Raw genomic sequence first — 24,934 nt, forward strand, 5'->3', positions numbered from 1 at the left:
CCAGTCGTTGTAGTTTGTTCTGACCCCAAGAGGGCTCTTAGCTGTCCCTTTCTCTGGTTCTCTCAGTAAACTAGTTGGTCAGTTTAGCTTGTTGCTTTCACAGAATTGCCAGCCTCCTCTCAATTGCTGTTTGGAAACACTCCCTTAGGCTTGAACTTCCCTTCCATGTATTTTAAATAAAGTCAGTCAGCTCTCCCTTGGGCAAAATCTCTGAAACACTGCTCTGGAGCTGGGGCCAGGAACAATGGCCTGCTTCTTTTGGAGTAATACCCCTGCTTTACAGGCTGGAGTGGTAGCCTCTGGTCTTCTTGGCTTGCCTTTCCTAGTATGTATCCTCTGTCATAAGTGTAGGGGATGGGTAGAGGAAGGGTGTCCTATTGCTTAGTGACACTTGCCTGGATCTAGCCTTGTAACATGGAGCTGGGGGGAGGGAGTGAGAAATGCTGGTGGCTTTATCCTCCCAGGGAGTTACCCTTGACTGGTAGCTTGGGGGAGAGGGAGTCCCACACCTGCCTGAAGTAGAGCTACCTTCACACTGAGTTGGGATGGAGAGAGAGAGAGAGAGCAAGTCATGGCTTAAATGCCATAGACTCTCTGTTTGTACTGGATTTTAGTAGATTTTCTTAAATAAATGCATCTTCATTTGCTATATGCCCTTAGAACAACTTCTAGACTTTTCATGTTTCTGGGTTTTTTTTTAGTAATTTTCACCAATTATAGTTGTTTCACTGGAGAAACATGCTGGAAGTAGTTCATATGAATTTGTATAAAAATGGGATCATTGCAGAAGTAGGGGTATGGGTACAGGTGGGAGTTAGAGATAGCAGTTACAGAATGAGTACCAACACCCTCAGGAATAAAAGGTTAGGTAATAAGGCATTAGAAGTTCCAGTTAACGTAACAAGAGGGAGGCAGTAGCTGTGAACCAAGGATCAATAAAGTAAAAATGTTGGAGCCTTCATAACTTCCCTATTCCTTTGTTTTTCAATGCAGCCCTTCTGCTCCCCATAGAGATTATGAATAAAGTAAATATTTATTCATTCCCTTCTCAGTGCCAGGCACTTTGTTAGGTCCTGGTGATACAGAGTTAGGTGAACAAAACAGACTTGGTTCCTGCCATCAAAGAGAGAAAAATGAATTTGTTTGAAGTTATCAGGAAAGGCTTCATAGATGAGGTGGCATTTGAGTTGGACCCTTAATTCAGACAGAATCCCAAAACTAAAGACACGTTAAGGGAAAGTGGCTATCTGTTATATAAAATGCTAGAAAATCATCATAAATATGATTCAGCATATATTGATGAGATCTTTAAGTTCTAGGCAAATTCACAAATAGGCCATATATCCTTGGCACTCTCTCACCTTCTAGCCATTTTCTCTCTCCTTTCACTGACTTTTAGCTTTCCAAAGCTATCAATCAAGCCATCTTAACCCAGCCAGTCTTTTCCCTTGCACTGAATTCTTGGCTAGATTCTTGGACCTCACCTAAATAATGAATGATTACTGATTTTGAAGAATCTACATGAAGTAGTAGCCTTTTAAATGTTACCTTAAAACTGTAAGCAAGTTGTGAAGTTGAGCTCTTAGTTTCATAGAGGAGCAAGATGTAAATGTAAAGCCTGCACTCAGATATGAATAAGCTTTCATCTATCAACCCCAGACCACCCCGATATGAATAAGCTTTTCATCTGTTGCCCCAGACTTGAGGCACCATGCCCAGGTATCACAGAAGATGTAAATCCTAAAGGAAGTAGTAAATAACTGAGATAAGGAGCTAAAGAAATTCTCCGTACCCCTTATTCCAGCCCAGCTCTTGGAGGGCTCAGTTCGAGGCAGCTATAAGGCCAAAGATCATGCCAAGCTACAGAGTCAGGCATCAGTTTTATTAGGACTTACGAACAGGAGAGTCTCCAGTGGCAGCTGCCCAGAAAATGGAAGTCGGCACTCCGCAAAGGTGAGAGTGCAAAGGGCAGCTTATAAGGGTTTAAGACAAAGACATTCCATAGGGCATGAGAACAGAGTTTCAGCAGAGTCTCATGACACAGGGATCCAGAGATTTGTTATCAACACATACGTCAGGGGAGAGGAGTTTCAATGCTTCACAAGAAAAGTGGCTTATGATACCATCTGTACATTCTTTCTTCCCTGAGGAGGTCTGTTGACCTTTAACTTCTGTCCTGGTCATGTGGGTGGCTACGTGCAGCAACTTACTCTCTGTATGGAGGAGGAGCCCAGGCCCTGGGTCTCCACAGCCCTGTTACCTGTTATCTAAGGTGATTATCTTTCTTTGTCTCTCACATGTATAAAAACCGATTGAAAAATCACTATGGAGAGACAGATTTGGGGAGTTTCCCCTGTCCTCCCGCTTGTGTAAATAAACCTCTTTTACCTCCTCAGCCCATTTGGTGTGTCTCACATTAAGCCACGCTGAGTGATGAACTATGATTGGGGTTGGGAGTGGGGCTGATCTATACACAGACTGGTAGTGGGGGTGGGGTGTTCTGGTTTGTTAGAGCTGCCATTATGCAAAGTACCAGAAGTGGATTGGCTTTTATAAAGGGGGGGTTATTTGGTTACAAAGTTATAGTCCTAAGGCCATAAAAGTGTCCAAACAAAGGCATCAACAAGAGGATACCTTCACTGAAGAATGGTCAATGGTGTCCTTAACACCTCTGTCAGCTGGGAAGGCACATGGCTGGCATCTGCTCTTCCTTAGCTCCTGGGTTGCATTTCAAAATGGCTTTCTCCAAAATGTCTCTGGGTTACTCTTAGCTCCCCTCTCTCAGCTCCTGTGTGTCCTTGCTTCTTTCTCCCAGGATGTTTCTCTCTAAGCATCTGGGGAGTCATCTGTTAGCTTCTCCAGAGCAAACTCTGGGCTAGCATCTCCAAACATCTCCAAGTACCTCAAAAAGCAACAGTATTGGCCCCCAAGCATCTCTTAAACACTCCAGCGAACTAATCAAGCCCCGTCTGAATGGGCAGTGTCCATACCTCCATGGAAATATCTACAGTTGGGTGAGTCATATCTCTATGGAAACAACCGAATCAAAAGATTAATGTCTGCCCTCAGAAGATTAAATTAAAGAACATGACTTTTGGGGGGCATAATATATCCAGATGGGCACTGGGAAGAAGGGTTAAGAATTAAGTAAACAAAGATACTCTGAAAAAGGTATATACAGTGAGTAGTGGGAGCACATGGAAACCCATCGAACCCAGATTAAAGTGGGAAGAGGGTCAGGGAAACTCCCCCGAGGAAATGAACCCATAGCTCTTTCAGAGAATGTGAGGCAGGTAGATGGAGGTCCTCTGAAGGTCATTAAGTACAATCAGGGGCCTGAGGGAAAGGAAGGAAATGGTGACAAACGAAGAGATGGTGCTGGAGAGACAATAGCAGCCCATCTTGGAGGGCTCTGTGTGCTTGGCTGAGGACCCACTGGAGGGTCTTAATTAAGGAGTGGAATGACCAGATTTGAATTTTTAGAAGCTTACTCTGGTTGCCCTGAAGAGAATAGATTGTAGAGGATAAGACTAGAAGGCAAAGCATAGAGGTTTGCTTTTTTTTTTTTTTTCCATTGGTTTACTAAAATCCAACTGCCCCTGCTTTAGGATTTGGGGAATTTCATGTTGTGTTTTATCTTAGCAAGAAGCAGAGTCCTCTTCTACCTAAAGAATTCAAATCTCTCTTCCTGGCCTAACTTAGCAGCCAGCAGGCATATGAACAAGCATCAGCCAATTGATTGCTTCCACCAGGGATTTTGAACTTCCAGTAAGTAAGGCAAAGATGAGCTGACTGAGTTCATTAGCAGTTACTGGGGATGGGTGGGGGGTGTTCTATCCAGATTATTTCTCCTTAAAGACTACTGATGTGTCTCATGTTTCATGGCTCTCCAGAGCTGCCCTGGTTTCTGCCTGTTTTCCAAGTCTGATATTCTGTGCTTCCACTAATTCTGGGAGCCCCTGTTACTTTCCAATAAATTCCCCACTAAGACAGAGTTGGTTTCAGTTTTATGCCAACAAGAAACTTTGTTCTTAGGGAAACCACTGAGAAGGTTCTTAGACACAGAGATGATGAAGGCCTGTATCAAGGCCCTGGTTGGGGGATAGAAAGATAGATGGAGCAATAGAGAGATATAGAGATATAAATATATATTCAGATATCAAATGTTGCTGGTGCAAGATAGATACACATAAATAATTGAATGAATGTTTGAATAATGGAAAAATTACTCCTAGATTTCTGACTTTGATAACCAGTCAATATCATTGCTGTTAACAACAAGAGATAACACAAAATAAATGGGTATTTTTGGAGAAATATAATGAATTTGAGGTGATTGAGGACGTATTTGAAGGACATGGATAGAAATTTCATAAAAGACATTTGGATATATGAATCTTGACTGAACATTTGGGTTTAGGAGTTATCAAACATAGACATAATTGGAGCCATCAGAGTACGTAAAACTACCTAGAGTAAGAAGAAAGCCTGATAGTTGAAAGAGGAGCCCGTGAAAGAGAAGCAGAAGAAAAAACAAAAAAGAGTTCTATGACTGTAGTCAAGACAGAAAAAGTGTAATTAACAGGATCAAAGTTGTAGAGAGGTTAAATAAGATAAAGACTTTGGATTTAGCAACAAAGAAGTAATTGGTTACCTTGCCAAGAGCAATTTCAGTAACGGTGTGAACATGTGAGTCAGATTGGAGTGTGGTAAGAAGTGAGATGAAATAGAGACAAAATAGAGGGTGACATTAGATGGAACTTAGGGTGGCTGAAAGGATTTTAAAGATGGGAGAGGCTAGAATATGTTTAAAGGCTTATGGGAAAGTGTTCACAATAGAGGGAAGTCCCTAAGAAGCAGGAGGAGTGGGATGTGTTTAGATGGAGGAGGGACACCTTGGCCCTGAAGAAGAGAGACGATGGGAAATAAGTTTGGGAGAGATCCTTCCTTGTGCCCTCCATTTTCAGTTTGAAGGAGAAGGCAAGATCAATTCCCCAGAACAAAGACAAAGACAAGGCAGTACTCCAGGAGCTGTTATAGAGAAAGGGAAAAGGAAGGAGAGAAGAGGTACACACCGAAGGCTTGACAAGAAGCACTGAAAACCCAGTTGAGGTTGGAGATCAAAACATTTTAGAGGCATCAGTTTGCAGCTAATTGATTTTTTCTCAGTGCTAAATAGCTGGAGTAGAAGCAGAGAAGACCAACAATTGGATTGATACATGTGTAGATAGTAAGAGAATAAATGGAATGGAAGATAGAAAGGGTGAGCGAATTTTCAGTGGTGTAGAGAATGGTTAGAATGATGTTATGATTATGGAATGGAGGCTGGGAAGAGACAATGGCTAGGTCAGGGGCCTCAGTGAAGACATGTTAGGAGATTGGGAATCTGGTTGAGGTCACAAGCAAAGTCATGGAATGGAACAGATGGAGGGAAAGAAATGCTGTGGTCAAAGACAGAAAGGCTTTAGAGTTTAAGGCTTCATAGGAAGAGTAATTCTGGGTGATGAAAGATCCAGGACATGATCTTGTGGTTGTTGGTGTGAGTGGGGTGAAAGTCTGCTAATTAGAGTTCAAGATACGTGAGGCTAGAGCGAAGGGATCGTAAATGCTGAAATGGTCCAGGATAATGGCAGAAATCAAAATGAAAGAGCAAAACTATGAGTCAAATGTCAATTTTGCTGATGAACAACATTGTGTGAATGATAGGTATGAAGAAGCTGCAGGTTGAAAGGTAGAAAATGGAACAAATTAAGACATTAGTTTAGTGTTATTTCCATGTCTCAGATAGCATTCCTTCCCTAGTTGCTATGTATTTCCTGAGTGACAGGAAGATTCCTAAGGACAAGGACTGTCTCATTGAATGTACTAATCCCACAGCACCTAGCCCAATGCTGGGCATCAATTGGAAAAAGAGACCATAAAATAAAGAAAGAGATGATTCTTTATCCCATTTACAGAATTCCCAGTATCTGAAATGCCCATTGCTTCTTTTATCACACTATATAGAATTTATCTGTTCACATGTTGCCTTTTCCTATCAGTCTACAAATTCCTTGAGGACAGAGTCTATTACATTCGTTTTCGGGATCCCAGCAGGGAGCATGCTTGTCAAATAAGTTAATAGATAAAATAATAAATGAAATCTCTTAAGCTCTTAGTAACTACCTTTCCTTATTAAGCACCATTGTCAAGTACTGTGCTAAGTGCTTTTGCATTCTCATTGAATTCTCACAATTTTTCTATGCAGTAAGAGGGGAAACTGAGTCTCAGAAAGGTTAAGTATCTTGCCCAAGGACACACAGGTAAGTGGTTAAACTGGTATTTGAGCACGTCTGACTTCAAAGCGTATTTTCACATTATGTTGCCATAAAGCCTACTCTAAGTGTAACAACTAGGATTTTCAGAAAATCAGGTTCAGCAAATGGTTTCACATTGCTAACTTTATAATAGCATTGATTCTCAAGGGTTGTTTTTTTTGTTTGTTTGTTTTAAGTTAATAGTGCATTAATCCTGTGTTCTTGGAGAAACAGATGCCAGGATGTGCAAGGATTTTAATACAGGAAATGCCGTGTAAGAGGAAACAGGGAGGAAGACAGAGAAGGCTGGGAGGGCCATTGGACCCAAAAAAGCAAGTGAAGGAGAGAGAGAGAAGGTTGATTGGAAGCATCTTAGATTGCCAACCAGTCAAACGAAGGTTGGGTAAAGCAGTAGGGGAGTCCTGAAGACAAATTCCATCATCAGAAGAGCCATTTCTTCCAGAAACAGATCTATCTGCCTTAAAGCTCTAAATCATTGGCTGGGAGCAGTGGGTGGGAGGATACTGCAGTGGAAACATGGAAACAGATTTCAAAGCCTGCAGCTGGGACTTTGGTCAACTGTGCTCCCTGTAGTTGGAGGTCAGGCAGGTTTATTTCCATGGCTGCCACACCATGATAGAAAGCTTCCCGGAGAAAGGTTACTTTTTGTTGTATTCTGCCTCATCTGTTTACCCACCTGCTGACACTGAATTCCTACAAATCCTTACCATCTTACCTAAATCCTAGTAGCCAGGAGTATGTGTTGTGATGGTTAATTTTATGTGTCAACTTGGTTACATTACGGTTTTCAGTTGTTTAGTCAAGCAAGCACTGACTGATTGTTACTGTAAGGGTATTTTATAGATGAATTTACATCAATGGTCAGTGGATTGCATCTACAGTCAACATAGGAGATTGCCCTCAGCAATGAAGGGAATCTCCTCATCCAATCAGTTGGAGGTCTAAAAGCAAGAACTGAGAATTTCAGAAGTCAGAAAGAATTTCTGCCTTTTCTTCAGCCAGCCAACTTCTCCTGGGGAATACAATTTCACTTTCATCAGAATTTCCAGCTTGCAGCCTGCCCTACAAAGTTCAGACGTGCCAGATCTCAGAATCCCTTTTTTGAAGTTTCCAACTTGCAGCCTGCCCTACAGAATTCAGACTTGCCAATCCCCATGGTCACATAACCCAATTCCTATAATAAATCTCTTTATGTGTATCTATCTATATCTATATATATCCTATCAGTTGTTTCTCTGGAGAACCCTAGTACATGTTTTAAAAAATTAAATATGATTTTTAAAAATCCTCCTTGTTATGTTTTCTCTAAATAAAAAGATATAACTAAATGCTCAAAGCCATGTCTCTTTGGACTGATTCCTATTTAGCAGTTTGGTAATAATACAGAAGTATGGACTATTATGTTATCAAACTATGACTCAAAAGTCCTATTATAGAGGAATATTTTGGACAGGCTCTTATATAGCCAGAGAAACGAGAATTGGCATTTTTATTTACTAAAAGCAACTCTGCAAGCATGGTATTATAATACAAAAAATGAATGTCTTAGTTCTAGCCTTCAAAAGAACCCAACATAATGAGGAGGAAACCATCCCTTCTGATTTTCTGTCTCTACTACCTACTAATAAATAGAAGAGAAGCAAAATGTAGGTAGCCCCTTTTCCCCTGCTTTCTAGTAAGAGTGAAGGTGATGTTTTTTAAGAGAAAATTTAAAGTACAAAAGGCTCTTATTCTTTTCCATTTTCCACAGTAGACAGCTTTCCAAATATAAGCTAACAAATACTTCCAATTCCTTTAGCTACTTCCCTGCCTTTGCACAGTGCATTTTGACATGAACCAATTGCATGGGAAAGGAATCAATATTTATGTGTTTTTCTTCTGTGTCAGAACTGTGTTCACCCCTCCACATACATGCCATTAGCTCATCTCCTTACAAAAAGCCTGAAAGGTAAGTATTATGACCGCATTTCCTAGAGCAAGGAAACTAAAGCTCAGAGACATTAATGGCTTTCTGGCAGAGCAATGGTTGGAATCAGGTCTGATGAAACCCATGTACTTCATAAGTGTGGCTCCAGAGGAACTGATTCAAAGGAAGACAACTTTAATATTTATTTTTTAAAAAGATATGCTGACTTGCCATTTTATTTGTTTATTTTTCTTTATTAGAGAAGTGTGGGTTTACAGAACAAGCATGCATAAAATACAGGATTCACATACCCCATCCTATTATTAACAACCTGCAATGATATGAGACATTTATCACAATTGATGATAGCACATTTTTATAATTGTGCTATTAACTACAGTACATGGTTTAATTTAGGGTTCACTGTTTGTGTAGCACAGTTCCATGGATTATTTAAAAATTTTTATTCTGTTACCATGTATACAATCTAACATTTCCCCTTTTAATCACATTCAGAGATATATTTCAGTGCTATAAATTATGTTCACAATGTTTTGCTGCCATCACCACCATCTATTTCCAAAACATAACCATCATTCCAAATAGGAAACCTGTACATTTTAAACCTTAACTTTCCATTCTCTATCCCCAACCCATCTGTTCCAGTTTGCTAATGCTGCTGGAATGCAAAATACCAGAAATGTATTGGCTTTTATACAGGGGGTTTATTTGGTTATAAAGCAACAATCTTAAGACCATAAAAGAGTCTGAGCTAAAGCGCCAACAACAGGGTACCTTCACAGAAGAATGGTCAATGGCGTCTGGAACACCTCTGTTGTCTGGGAAGGTGCATGGCTGGCGTCTTCTTCCTTTGCCCCCAGGTTGTGTTTCAAAATGGCTTTCTACAAGGATGTTTTTCTCTAGGCATCTGGGGGTATTTTCTTAGTTTCGCCCAGGCAAACTCTGGAGTAGCAAAAGTTTACTTTCAACGGCTGTCTTAAAATGTCTCTCTTGGCTACAGGTGACGTCAGGGGTCTGCAACTCCAACCATGTCTAAGCATCAGTGTCAGCAAGCTTCTGGGCCTGTGTGGCTCTCTTTTAAAGTACTCCAGTGATTAAATCAAGATCCACATTGAGTGGGAAGGGCCATACCTCCTTGGAAAAAATCTAATCAAAGGTATTACCCACAGTTGGGAGGGTCACATCTCCATGGAAACATCCAGTCAAGAGGTCACACCCTAATCAACACTAATCCATCTGCCCCCACAAAATTGCATTAAAGAACATGTCATTTTGGGGGACATAATATATCCAAATTGGCACACCCTCCATCCCCTGGTAACCTATATTCTGGATTCTGACTCTATGAGTTTGCTTATTCTAATTCTTTCAAATTAGTGTTACTATACACTATTTGTCTTTGTATATATGACTTATTTCACTCAACATGATGTCTTTAAGGTTGTCGCATGTACCATGACTTCATTCATATTTATGGCTGAATAATAGTCCATTGTATATACACCACATTTTGTTTATCCATTCATCCACTGATGGAAAGTTGGGTTGCTTCCATCTTTTGGCAATTGTGAATAATGCCCCAATGAACATTGGTGTTCAAATATCGGAGCCCCTGCTTTCAGTTCTCTTGGGTATATACGTAGCAGTGGGATTGCTGGGTCATATGTAGGTTTCTGAGGAAATGCCAAACTATCTTCCACAGTGGCTGCACCATTTTACGTTGCCACCGGGAATGAATGAGTGTTCCTATTTCTCTACATCCTCTCCTTTCTGTTTTTTTTTTTTTTTTTTTTTTTAATAGAAGCCATTCTAATGGGTATGAAATGGTATCTCATTATGATTTTGATTTGCATTTCCATGATGGCTAATGATGTTGAACATCTTTTCATGTGCTTTCTGACCATTTATATATCTTCTTTGCAGAGACCTATATTCAAATCTTTTGACCATTTGTAGATTGGGTTGCTTATCTTTTTGTTATTAAGTTGAAGGGTTTCTATATATATTCTGAATATTAAATCTTTATCAGATACATGGTTTCTAAGTATTTACTCCCATTGTATAGGTTGTTATTTTACTTTCATGGCAGGGTCCTTTGAGGCACAAAAGTTTTAAATTTTGATGAGGTCCCATTTATCTATTTTTTTCTTTTGTTACTTGTGCTTTGGGTATAAAGTCTAAGAGACCCCTGCCTAACACAAGGTCCTTTCCTACATTTTTTTCTAGGAGTTTGATACTTCTGGTTCTTAAATTTAGGGCTTTGATTAATTTTGATTTGGTTTTGTATAAGGTATGAGGCAGGGGTTCTTCTTCTTCTTCCTTTTTTTTTTTTCAAACGGAGACTCAGTTTTCCCAGTACGATTTTTAAAATTTTTTTAAATTCAATTTTATTGAGATGTATTCACATACCATAGTCATCCAAAGTGTACGATCACTTGTTCACAGTGCCATCATATAGTTGTGCATTCATCACCACAATCAATTTTTGAACATTTTCATTACTCCAAAAAAAAAAAAAGAATAGAAATTAAAGTAAAAATAATGCCCAAAACATCCCATCCACCCCAAAATCCCCTATTATTCACTTAATTTTTGTCCACAGTTTTCTACTCCTCTGTTCATACATCGGAAAAAAAGGAGTGTGAGCAACAAGGTTTTCACAATCACATGGTCACACCAGGTAAGATGATTTATACAATTGTCTTCAAGAGTCAAGGCTACTGGATTGCAGTTCACAGTTTCAGGTATTTCCTTCTAGCTATTCCAATAACTAAAAACTACAAAGGGATATCTGTATAAGGCCTAAGAATAACCTCCAGAATGACCTCTTGATTCCATTTGAAATCTCACAGCCACAGAAACTTTATTTTGCTTCATTTCTCTTCCCCCTTTTGGTCAAGGATGCTTTCTCAATCCCACAATACTGCGACCAGACTCATCCCCAGGATGTCATGTCCCATGTTGCCAGGGATATTTATATCCCTGGGAGTCATGTCCCACTTCCCAGTACCATTTTTGAAGAGACTATTCTTTCCCAATTGAGTGGTCTTTGCCAACTTGTCAAAAATCAGGTGGCCATAACTGTGAGGGTCAAATTCTGAGCTCTCAATTAATTCCATTGGTCTATATGTCTGTCCTTGTACCAGAACCATGTTGTCTTGATTACTGTGGCTTTGTATAAGTTTTAAGGTTGGGAAGTGTGAGTCCTCCAACTTCATTAATCTTGTTCGGGATGGCTTTTGCTTTTGGGGCCCCATACCCTTCCATGTAAATTTGATGATTGGCTTTTTAATTTTTCCAGAAAAGGTTGTTGAAATTTTGATTGGGATTGTGTTGAATGTATAAATTGCTTTGGATAGAATTGACATCTTAATGATATTTAGTCTTCCTGTCCATGAACACAGGATATTCTTTCACTTATTTAGGTCTTCTTTGATTTCTTTTAGCAATTTTTTGTAGTTTCTGTGTGCAAGTCCTTTATATCCTTGGTTAGTTTATTTCTAGATATTTGATTCTTTAGTTGCTATTGTGAATGGGATTTTTTTCTTGATTTCTTCTTCTGATTATTCATTGCTTGTATGTAGAAACACTACTGAATTTTTGATGTTGATCTTATACCCTGTCAATTTGCTGAATTCATTTATTATCTCTGGGAGCTTTATTGAGTATTGTTCAGAATGTTCTGTATATAGGATCATGCCATCTGCAAATAGGAAAATTTTACTTCTTCCTTTCAAATTTGTATACATTCCCCTCTCCCCTTTTTCTTCTTAATTGCTCAGGCAAGAATTCCCAATACAATATTGAATAACAGTGGTGACAGTGGTCACCCTTGTCTTGTTCCTGATCTTAGGGGGAAAGATTTCAGTCTTTCACCTTTAAGGAGAACATTAGCTGTGGACTTTTCATATATGCCATTTATCATGTTGAGGAAGTTTCCTTCTATTCCTAGATTTCTAAGTGTTTTTATCAAGAAGCAGTGCTGGATTTTGTCAAATGCCTTTTCTGCATCAATTGAGATGATCATGTTTTTTTTTTTCCTTCAGTGTTAATATGATTGCATAAATTGATTTCCTTATGTTGAACCCACCTAACATACCAGGGATAAATCCCAATTGATCATGGCATATAATTCTTTTAATATACTGTTGGATTCCATTTGCTGGTATTTTGTTGAGGATTTTTGCATCTATGCCACAAAAGACATTGGTCTGTAGTTTTTTCTTGTGGCATCTTTATTTGGCTTTGGTATGAAGTGATGTTGGCATCATAGAATGAATTAGGGAGTGTTCCTCCCTCTTCAATTTTTTGGCAGAATTGGAGTTAAGTCTTCTTAGAATGTTTGGTAGAATCCCCCATGAAGCCATCTTGTCCTGGGTTTTCTTTCTTGGGAGGTTTGTGATGACTGATTCAATCTCTTTTAGAAATTGGTTTACTGGGATCTTCTATTTCTTCTGGAGCCGAATTAGGTAGTTTGTGTGTTTCTAAGAATTTGTCCTTTTCACTAGGTTATCTAATCATTTGGTGTGTTCATAGTATCCTCTTATAGTCCTTTTTATTTCAGCAGGGTCGATAGTAATATCCCCCTTTTCATTTCTGACTTTTGTTATTTGTACTCTTTCTTTTTTTATCTTTGTCTAGCTCAAGGTTTGTCCATTTTCTGGATCTTTTCAGAGAACCATCTTTTGTTTGTTTAGTTTTTCTATTTTTTTTGGTTTGTTTTCTATTTCATTTACCTCTGTCCTAATCTTTGTTATTTCCTTCTTTCTGCTCACTTCGGATTTAGTTTAGGCTCTTTTTTTTCCTAGTTCTTCCAGTTTTGAGGATAGGTCTCTGATCCAAAGTTTTTCTTCTTTTTTAATGTAAGCGTTTAGGGCTATAAATTTCCCTCTTGGCACTGCCTTTTGCTGCATTCTGTAAGTTTTGGTATGTTCTATTTTCATTTTCATTCACCTCAAGATATTTCCTAATTTTGCTTGTGATTCCTCTTTAACCCATTGATTGTTAAAAGAGTATGTATTTTGATTTCCACATATTTTTGAATTTTCCATATCTCCCTCTGAGTTGTAGCTTCAGTCTGTTGTGGTTGGAGAAGATACATTGTATGTTTTCAATATTTTTTAATTTATTGACTTGCTTTGTGACCTAACATATGGTTTATCCTGGAGAATGATCCATGTGCACTTGAGAAGAATGTGTATTCTGTTGTTTGTTGGGTGAAGTGTTCTACATATGTCCGGTAGGTCCAGGTGGGTTAGAGTATCTTTCAAGTCTTGTTTTTTCTTTATTGATCATCTGACTAGATATTCTATCCATTATTGAAAGTGGTGTATTAAAGTCTTCTACTATTAATGTAGAACTGTCAATTACTCCCTTCAAATCTGTCAGTATTTGCTTCATATATTTTGGAGCTCTGCTATTGGTGCATATATATTTACAACCATTACAACTTCTTGTTGAATTGTCCCCTTTATTAGTATGTAAGGACCATCTTTGTCCCTTATAACTGGTTTTGACTTAAAGTCTATATTATCTGATATTAGTAATGCTGCCCCATCTCTTTTTGGTCCCTACTTGCATAGTATACATTTTTTTCATTCTTTCACCTCCCACCTACTTGTATATTTGAATTTAAGGTGAGTGTCTTGCAAATAGCATATAGTTGGATCATGTTTTTTTTTTTTTTTAATCCATTCTGCCAATCTCTGCCTTTGGATGGTGACTTTAATTCACTTACATTTAGTCAGTACTAATAATGCAGGACTTTCCTCTGCCATTTTGCTATTTAGCCTTTGTGTGTCTTATACCTTTTTTGTCTCTCAATTCTTCTGTTAATCCCCAATTTTGTATTTCTTTATTTCCTTATTTCTTTATGCTGCTTTGAACCACTGTCCAGTGTCCTTTCTTTTCAGTCTGAAGAAGTCCCTTTAGCATTGCTTGTAGGGGAGGTTGAATGTGATGAAATTCTTCAGCTTTTGCTTATCTGGGTATGTCTTAATCCCGCCCTCATTTTTGAAGGAAAAGTCTTGCTTGATATAAAATTCCTTGTTGGCAGTTTTCTTTCAGCATCTTAAGTATTTCAACCCACTGCCTTCTTGCCACCATGGTTTCTGATGAGAAATTGGCACGCAATCTAATTGGGACTCCCTCGTATGTAACACATTGCTTTTCTCTTGCAGTTTTCAGAACTCTCTCCTTTCTTTGCATTTGATAGTGTAATCAGTATATGATGGGGTGCATTTTTCTTCATGTTTATCCTGTTTCTTGCCCTCTGGGCTTCTTGGATGTGAACATTCATGTCTTTTACTACGTTTGAGATGTTCTCTGTCATTATTTCTTTGAATATTCCTTCTGCCCCTTTCTCACTTTCTTCTCCTCTGGGACTCCCATAATGCATACACTGGCACACTTGGTGGTGTCCCACAGGTATCTTAGGCTTTATTAACTTTTTATAATTCTTTTTTCTTTCTGCTCCTCAGCCTAACTCATTTCAACCATCTTGTCTTTGAGTTCACTGATTCTTTCTTATGCCAGTCCCCATCTGCTCTTAAAACCCTCCTGGGAATTTTTCATTTCAGTTATTGTGGTCTTCAACTCCCGTAGCTGTTTGGTTCCTTTTAAAAATTTCTCTTTTCTAAGATTCTCATATTGTTCATTATTGTCTTCCTGATGTTCTTTGGTTCTTTCTCTGTAGTTTCCTTCATCTCCTTGAGCATTTTGAAGATCACTTTTTTTAAAGTCACTTTTTTACTATGTCCACATTCTGGTCTTCTTTGTTGGTGTTTTCTGGATTTTTATCCTCTTCCTTCGGATGGGACTTCACTTCCTGTATCTTTGTTTGTCTTTAATTTTTTTTTGTTTCAAACTGTATATTTTAATATTTTAAAATGTTAACTCTGGAATTTTTTCTCTGAGATGTCTGTTTCTTGATTTTTTCATCAGTTGGTGACAGATTTTCTTGAGCTTCAGATCTCCTATGAGGAAGGTCTGCCCAAGGCGAATGGAGTGTGCATGGTTTTCCCTGTTTTTTTGGGCTTTTGATTGTTAGTTGTTTTGGAGTTCCCCTGCTTACAGGAGTTTGGTTGTCCCCTCTATTTCCCAGGAGACTGAACTCTCTCTCCCGGGTGTTTGAAGCTGGCAAGGCTTTGCCCCAGATTGTCTGCCTCTATAGTTTCTTACACTCCTCTCCTAGTTTCAAGCTGCTTTTGCCTGGAGGGCAAATTCTAGGAGGAGGGGCATGCCAGAGAAGACTTTCCCAAGTCATTCTTTCCCAACTGAAATGGGCCAGGAACCTATGAAGGGGGAGCAGACTGGTGCTAAAGTGCCCTGGGGAGGGGATCAGGCCTGTCCAGCAAATGTAGTCCTTCAACTAACTGTCCCCCTGCAACTCTGAGTAAGTGTAGCAACCGTAAGTCTCCTCTGCCCCAGCCTTTTTGTTTGGGGTGGGTTGAAACAACGGTTGCCCTGAGTGAGGCCCCCAGTGATCTGAAATTGCTAATCAAAAGCCATAATCAGTGAACGGCTGTGCCCACTCCTAGTGTTGAGGAAGAGGATTTTTACGTCCCTTTCTGTCACCAGAGAGTAGCCAGGGGCTGGACCCCATAGTGGCCTGCAGCAAGTTTGGGGGATGGGCACTGGTAGCCACCACACCATTACTGTAATTTATCAGCTTCTTCCTCCCACTCTCCCCTGGATACTGTACAGTGTTCTTCCAGCCTCCAGAGTTTTAAAATAATTGTTTCAGACAGTTACTGTTTAATAGTTTTTCTGGTAGAAGGACTGAGTCCTGGACCTCCCTACTCCACCATACTCCCATAATCTCTTGCCATTTTATTTTTTTTAATTCAGTTTTATTGAGATATACTCACATACCATACAATCATCCATAGTGTACAATCAACTGTTCACAGTACCATCATATAGTTATGCATTCATCACCCCAATCTACTTTGAACGTTCTTCTTGTACTGGAAAGAATCAGAATAAGAATAAAAAATAAAAACAAAAATAAAAAAGAACACCCAAATCATCCCCCCAATCCCACCCTATTTTTCATTTAGTTTTTGTCCCCATTTATCTACTCATCCATCCATACACTGGATAAAGGGAGTGCAATCCACAAGGTTTTCACAATCACACTGTCACCCCTTGTAAACTACATTGTTATACAATCGTCTTCAAGCATCAAGGCTATTGGGTTGGAGTTTGGTAGTTTCCGGTATTTACTTCTAGCTATTCCAACGCATTAAAACCTAAAACGTGTTATCTATATGGTGCGTAAGAATGTCCACCAGAGTAACAGCTCAACTCCATTTGAAATCTCTCAGCCATGAAGCTTTATTTCATTTCATTTTGCATCCCCCTTTTGGTCAAGAACATGTTCTCAATCCCACGATGCCGAGTCCAGATTCATCCCCAGGAGTCATATCCTGCATTGCCAGGGAGATTTATACCCCTGGGAGTCAGGTCCCATGTAGGGGGGAGGGCAGTGAGATCACCCACCAAGGTGGCTTAGTTAGAGAGGGCCACATCTGAGCAACAAAGAGGCACTCAGGGGGAGACTCTTAGGCACAATTATAAGCAGGTTTAGCCTCTCCTTGCAGCAACAAGCTTCATAGGGGCCAGCCCTAAGAGGGCTCAGCATGTTAAGCTCTCAGTCCCCAATGTTTGTGAGAACATCAGCAACAATCCAGGTGAGGAAGTCCAACACCTCTGCATCCTCCCCCAGCTCTTCAGGGGTACCCTGAATATATATTTTTATTCTCCACCCAAATTACTTTAGAATGTGTTGCTATTTCATTCAAATCTGTATAGACCTACCATAGCTCACTTCCTATTCAAAGTTCCATGTAATTGTAGTGTTTGAACAAACTGACTGTAGAACTTACATTGTTTAGAAGATATTGATCCTACACCAAATAAATCTTTCTTCCCTTGGCCTCACAATGGAAGCTGAAGTTTGAACACAGTCAGTTTCAACCTTTACCGTTTGGTCCGATTTGCTCTAGTTGTAATCAGATCTGCTTTATTCATATCTCTAATTGAAGTCTGGGATCTATTTCAGCTTTTTTTTTTTTTTTTTTAAACAGTTGCTGTATGTGTTAATACTGATATTCATATCTGCTGCGCTCTAGCTCTGAGTTTCAGGTGTCATACAGATACTCAATATTCTAGAGACCAATCAGGTTATACATTAAGGAATCAACATCTCAGAGTTTGGAGATAGCCATTACAATTCAGGAATAGATTTGACTGCTGTAAGAGCTCACGATCTAGGGACCATTACAATAATCATTTCCCTGTTAGGCTGTGCTCTAACATTCAATTCTGAGTTTACACATAGTAGTTAGTCCATATTGGTGTGGCATTATAGTGTTTGCCTTGGTTTCCGGCACACTTCACTCAACATGCTGTCTACAGGATCCATTCACCTTGTTACGTGTCTCACAGCTTCAATCCTCGTAGTGTCTCAATATTCCATTGCATGCATATACCACAGTTCACCATTCTGTTCCTCAGTCAGTGTACCCTTAGGCCACCTCCACCCATTGCAAATCATGAATACTGCCTCCATAAAACCAGTGTGCAAATGTCCACTCGTCTCTGCTCTCAGATTTTCCAAATACATACCCCATAATGAGGTTGTAGGACCTTATGGCCCCACATACTTAGCTTCTTGTGGAGCCACCACAGTGACCTCCAGAAATTCTTGTCATTTTATTTTGATGGCACAATCCTAAAACTAAGCATAAAAACTAAGCATTATGTGTGCTTCTATGACATTTTTTCAGATATTTTTATTTCTTCAAATTTGTTATTTATTAGGAATGACTGAAATAAAAAATATAATTGAGTCCCACCATCATCATCACTGAAATGGCTTTAAGAGAAAAAAATGGTCAGATGAACACTACTGCTTCCCCTTTTCAACCAGTAAATAGTTGCCATTTGATACATAGACAACCATCTGTCTAGAATGCTCAAGAAATATTATATAATACAGCATGCCAGTTCACGGGAGAGGGAGGGGAACACACTAGAAAATAACTTATGTGAACTTCTTGATTTCATCATACAAGGCAAGCACAAAAACACCACCCATGCCCCTGAGAACACTGGGCCACACGCACCTGAAGAAAGTTTTGGATCCTTCATCTTGAGCAATCTACCTCCAGCAGTCAAGCATGCCTGTGTACATTTCAGTTCCTTTACACCCTGACTGCATCATCATGTGGCGATGAACAGTGTCAAATGGGTAGAAAGTCAACCCGGCAACAGCCATGACGGACTGTGCCACCATGCAGCTGATGAAGATGTGAGTATTCTTGGGATCTGGAAGCATTTCCTTTGAGGTGTCATAGATACCGAAGCAGGCAGCTCGGTAGATGATGATACGCTATACTGACACGTTAAAGCCTTGGTACAGGCCCTTAATCCCATCGGATTTGTAGATCGTAACCAGGCAGTCACCGAGGCCTTTGAATTCCCTTTCAGCTCCAGCTTTCCCCACATCAGCTGCTAGACAGGTACGGGCAATATCAAGAGGGTACACAAAACACAAGGATATGGCCCCAGCAGCACCACTTAAATGCCAGGTTCCCTGCAAAATAGCGCCAAAACTAGGTCCTCTTGTCAACACCACCCAGGAAGATCTTCTTGTATTTATCCTTGAAGGCAAAGTTGAGCACCTGGGTGGGGAAGTATCTGATTACATTGGCCAGGTTACCATGCCAGAAAGACAGGACTCCCTGATCCTTGGAGATACGAATCACACAGTCTATAATGCCTTGTACTGCTTATCTGCAGTGATTTGCTTGCTGGCATGCTGCACCTGCAGCAGCAGCTTGACCTGCCCAATGGGCGCTATTGCAGTCTTGGAAATGGCCACGGCCGCTCCACCTGCCAGGAAGTCCTTGATGAAGGACACAGCAGCATCTGTCATGTTGAGAAGAATGAGGAGGTGGGGTATAGGATGAGGCTGGAAACCGGCTTCAACTCTAATTTATATCTGAAATAAACTTCCTTAAGTCCTTTACCCTTAAAACTCTTACAGGGTACTTCTGAGAACCAAATCAGAAGAACACTAGAGCACAAATGTTATTTTGGATCACCTTATAATTTTTTAAATTAGGTAACACTTTCACATGGTTCAGACCAAGACATTCATATGTATTCATATTTTTATTATATATATGTGTGTGAAATTTCCTTTTAACCTTTCCCTTAGCCATGTTTTCCTTTCCTTATACACACTGGTATTATCTCTTGTATGTCTTTCCACTTACTTTATGAATATATCAGTAAATACACACATATATTTACATTCCCTCCCTCTGCCATTTTTTTCCCCATACAACAGAGCATTTAAAATACAACAGAACAACACTTTTTTGGTAAACAAAATTTAATACAACCAAAGAGTCAAGAAATAATGGTTAAAAGACATTTCATTAGGTACATACAACTTTAAAAAAGTTAAACTATGCGAGAAGTATATTTAAACAAAACATTACAAATTAATGTGCTACAACTAAATTGAGAACAATGAAATACAAAGTTTTATTCCCCAATCCCCCGCCCCCGTGAAGAGTCTGGGGCCTTTAATCGAAAGCAAATTATATTTGGCCACCACAGGTGTGTGCTAGTTGTAAAAGATTATAATTTTATTTACCTCTATAATTGTGCTGTCTCAGCTCCAGAAACTCTCCACAAAAATTTAAATATTTTGTAAAGAAAGAAAAGTACAGGGAGGGCTGATGAGGAAGGGGAGAGTAAGAGCTTTTTCAAGAAAGTTAAACGAAAAAGCCTTACAGAGAAAAGAGCTAGTACATAAGAATGAAACCAAAATGAGTACATGTAACTTTTTCCATTAGATATAGATATTGCAAATGAAGTTAACAGTTCAATCAAAGTAAGATAGATGTTTATCTGAGTATCTTAAAAAGCACCTTCGTATCAAACAAAACAAAACAAAACAAAACAAAACAAACTCCAAATACCCAACAATGTTCCTTAACATTCTCATTCTGCCAAGCAACCATATATTTGGTGCTCATTAAAAAGCTTAAGAAGGGGAAGTTTATTTACTCTTCAGGAAACAAATAGGCAACATTCATGGTAAACTTGATTTACATTGAAGAAAAGTTAAAATATAGCACTAGAGAACTCAAGACACATGAATTTCGGCTGCAGTTATTTTGAAAACATTAAAACAGAAATTCTTTTCTTTGGAACAATATATAAAATAAGTTAATATGACTTGTTTTTTTTTTAATTATTTATGATGACCATCTTTAGCACTAATAAATTTAATATCTAAGGCAATCACACAAATGTAAAACATTCATATAAAAACATTTCAAAAGGTCTAAGTATGTTGGAAAAGAATTATTTTCCTAAATATGCTCTGGAATAATCAATTCACACTTCTGGCTCAAGTGATTTCTGGTGCCTAGTATGAGATATGACAATAGTTATAGCTAGCTAGTCAGACCAACCGACTTAAAGGTCAACCAAATTGCCCCTTCTGGGTACTGGACACGGTGAAATTATTTAACTAAAAATAATAATAGGGTGAGGTGATGTAAACCTGGTTTTCAAAATAATGAACAACCAGTTCTAATAAGGCCAAAATTATGTTGAGGTTAACTGGTGTTTTGAGTTTACTAAAATAAAGGCAGTCCATAGGAAGCCTTTAAGAGACATTATTTTATCACTTGGCACAACACAAATAATACTCTCTCTTTGAAAATACAGTCTGGAGTAGAACATGTCTTTTCCACTTATAAATCTCAAGACACAAAAGGCACACACATTCAACCTTTTGCTTTTCATGTAAGTGTTCTCACAGCAATTTTAAAAAAATCTATTGCCATATCCAGACAACAGAAAAACAAAACAAAACACACCTGGTTTGTATATTGACAAAAGTAATATAATTGAACTTTTGTCTTTCCTGAGTTTCAAAAAGGGTATTGACAGTAGAGATATAGAAACAATTAATATTCACTAAGAGAAAATGTATCAGTCCACAAAACATTTTCATCCTTCTAAATATAAAAGAATGTTCAACCACTGCCATGTGTGAAGCCCCTTTACCAAATCAAATTTACTCTAGAGTCATGAAGTTTTTTTTAGCTTTGGCACTTTACCCCAAATAGAAAAAAAGTGACGTGGTAATACCCTCCCTGAGTATTTACATCATTTTTTCTTAACACCTGGTTTACATGGAATAAATACCTATATTTCACCTAGGGGAAAAAAGGTTACTAAAGATCCAATAGACTACCATTTCATACCTGTGGGAAGATTAGAGAAGAAAAGGTGGAAGATCTGTTGTAAAAATTAGTTAGATCACCTTCTAGCTCACTCACATATAGGAAAACATGGAAAAGTTCATGAAAAAAACACCATACACAACCTGTACTTTTCTGTTGATCCACAAAGTATACCCTTGAATTCCCTTTCCCATTGAGGTATCACAGCTGGGTTTAGCAAACTCTTTTCTACACCAATTTGTTTTCTGACCTTATAAAACCAGATGTGTTATATAAAGATTCTTACTGTATACAAGTGACCACACTAATACTCATTATGTACTTTCAAATATAAAAACTATTCTAGAAATGCCCAAAGAGAAAAATTTCTGTAATTGAATTTAATATGGTTAACTAATTTTTACTTTAGGTGTTTTTGATCATCACAAACTGCTAAAATTCTTGGTGTTTGTATGTGTGTGTGTACATGACCATACTATCTATCTACATATATACATATGCATAGACATACATACTAACCCAAAGACTTATATGTACATCACCTACCAAAAGAAAATATGCCAAGTATTTGATGGCAGTATGAATATAATCTGACACTAATTTGGTTAATATATATCTTGATATAGTAATTATACCCTAAAAATTTTTATTTTATCAATGCTAAATCAGTATTTTATCAAGAATCAGTAAGAAAGATAAATAATTAAAGGAAATTAAAATATCAGTTGGGTTACTTTAAAAATAGTTACTCAAATTTTCTAGGATTCAAACTAAATTCTGGTGGCTTTCAACATAAACTGCAACTAAATTATGCAGTTTAATATTATATAGAGAATAAATTTAAGCCATGTTTGTATGAGGTCTGTGTTTAAACAAATTCCATTTTTTAGGATTTCATTTCAAATTTACTACCATAAACACATAGATACTAAAAATGAATGTATAACAAAATACAAGTTAATAGTTAATAATTTTACAATAGACAAAAATACTAGAATACAAAGTTATCTTGAGAAAGTCTTGTTTATACAAAGAATCTATATTTATGGATGGGCATGATCTTACAAATACACATGAAAATAACTATCATTTGTATAACCCTCAGCATTTAAAGATCACTTTCTCATACATTATCTCATTTACTAGAAAGATTTCCTGAACTAAATAGGTTTAATTATCTAAAAAAAGTATAATACAGAAGTAGATATTTACTCTTAAAATGAAAGTTTACAAGTATTCCAAATGTATATATAACTGTCTTCCATCTAAAATGATACAAAATTGTTTTCTGAATTGCTGATCATTATCACAAAAGGTGTACATGTATGTCACTTTCAAATTTTGATTTAAAAAATAAAAGTTCCCTAAAACTTAAGTTTGACTTTTCCACAGAATTCAGATTCTAGCTAAGCATTGAAGTTGCTGCTGCATAGTCTATCTGAAATCTCTGTACCATTCTAAGATGCAAAACAAAGTAGTTTACCAATGTTAGGAGTTTTGATTATTACCTTCATGTTAACAGAAATGTGGTGACACTGTAATCATATATTTGCATCATCCCTCCTATAATAAAGGGCTTACAATTATAATGCAAGATGAAAATAGTGCCTGGGAAGTAAAAATTCAGCAGGCTACCTGAAACATCCCTAAAATGTAAATCACCCAGGAATCACAATAATCACTTATGCTGTAGTTTTTTATATACCCATTTGCCTTAGAAAAACTTTTATATTCCTTTCTGAAAACTGGTAAGTTTTATAAGCTGGAGTTGAAAAACCTAGACAAAAGCGATTTGTTGTTTAGAAGCTTAAAAATGCTGATCAATACTTTAATCAATAGGTACCAAATGAAAGATTTATTTTAAATATTAGAACTACAGCTGTTAGTTGTTTTTTTTCAGATAGCTAAATTTTTTTAAATGGACGCTCTGAGATAGGTGGTCCCTGTTCTATCCTATTAAAGGCACCTTAACAGTGGAAATTGCCAGGAATTTTAGCTGGTCATAAGAAAGCAGAATAACCAGGGAAGAAGTTCTCACCCAAAGTACTAATGAACTGAAACTTACTGGGCAAGGGAGAAAACCTGTCCTTGTTTTTCACAAGACATTATTGTAAAATGGATTTCAACTCCTGTGCCCAATTTAAGAAAAGGAGCTTCCCTAGAGGATTTAGAGATGATGCAAAAATACTTTGAGAGCCACAAATGCTCTTTTTCAATGAGAGAGTTACAACCAAATTAACAAAGCACTGTCACCAGGGTTCTTTTCTCTTCAATGAACCTAAATAAGTTTTTCTTATAGCCTGTAATTTTAAGCCCCCTCTTTCAGAGGTACTTGCTTTTGTATCTCCTACCCATCATCCTCCCCCCCAAAAAACCTGTTTAATAAGACAGCGATTCTAAGAATGAGGTCATAATAATTCAGCATTTTATGATACTCAACTGGTAGTCATATTTTTATCAATTACAGGAAAAAACCCTTAATAAAATCTATGAATTTGGGTATATTTTTAGTAACAAAGACTTTAAAAAATTTTTAAAAATACTCTTTCCCTTAGAATGCATTCTAAGCATTGATTCAACCTACACGAAGAAACAATTATTTCTACATAAATGACAAAAGAAGGAACACACAGTCTTGCAGATAAACATATATAAACGAAGAGAGCATTCACAAATTCTTAAAAGGTATGCAGGCAGACATTATTTTCTATTCCACCTAGGCATTTTACAAATATTTACAAAGGTACACTCTCAAAATCCAAGCAACAAACATACTTAACAACAACAAAAAATTATATTTTCTTCAATTACAGGAAAGGTTTTATTTATAGTTTGAAAGATTGGTATTTTGGGGAGAAAGGCACCACAATTATTATTTTGACAATTTTTTTGCAATGGCACAAAGGAGAAATGTTAAGTCCCCACTCTGGAGTTTTTGAAACCTCTCATCTTCCATCGGTGTGGCTTCTTAGGTGAGGTAATGCTGGGGCTTTAGAGCTTAAAGCATTTCTCATTGTATCTATGAATAGTCACGCAGCCATGATAGGACACTGGCCTGGGCATTGCAGCGACCCCTGTGATGATACTTGTTGCAGGATCATAACATAGAATAGTGTCTGTGGCTTCTCCATTTTCCCGTCTTCCACCCAGGATGTATATTTTACCATTACACACAGACATACCACAGTTCTCCTGTTCAATCAGATACATTAAAAAAAAAAAAATTAACTGTTGAAGATAAGGCATTTGGCAGCAAACTGAAAAGTAAAAAAAAGACATGCTTTAACCCAGTCAAAAAGAGACATGAAACAAAGCTCTCTTTTGCCCAATTCCTGTCTGTATGTGTGTGCTAGATAATTTTGCATGGGTGAAGTGAGAATTGAGGTAGATTACATTTTAGTAATTGAGGCCAA

At 37.9% G+C, this 24,934-nt stretch overlaps 1 protein-coding gene and 1 pseudogene across 4 annotated transcripts in view; both read right to left on the bottom strand.

The window, feature by feature from the left end:
* Nucleotides 1-18,393: 18,393 nt before the first annotated feature.
* On the bottom strand, nucleotides 18,394-19,531 carry LOC119536962 (annotated as a pseudogene).
* A 99-nt stretch (nucleotides 19,532-19,630) lies between these two features.
* KLHL24 (kelch like family member 24) overlaps nucleotides 19,631-24,934 on the bottom strand; it is a 45,414-nt gene continuing 40,110 nt past the window's right edge. For all 4 annotated transcript variants that reach the window (XM_037839605.1, XM_037839601.1, XM_037839603.1 and 1 more), the window contains one exon: nucleotides 19,631-24,713. In XM_037839605.1, the coding sequence (XP_037695533.1) occupies nucleotides 24,513-24,713 (201 nt within the window). In that variant the 3' untranslated portion in view covers nucleotides 19,631-24,512. The remainder of the gene's footprint in view (nucleotides 24,714-24,934) is intronic.

Source organism: Choloepus didactylus, chromosome 1, assembly GCF_015220235.1.
Source record: "Choloepus didactylus isolate mChoDid1 chromosome 1, mChoDid1.pri, whole genome shotgun sequence".
Classification (NCBI taxonomy): Eukaryota; Metazoa; Chordata; class Mammalia; order Pilosa; family Megalonychidae; genus Choloepus; species Choloepus didactylus.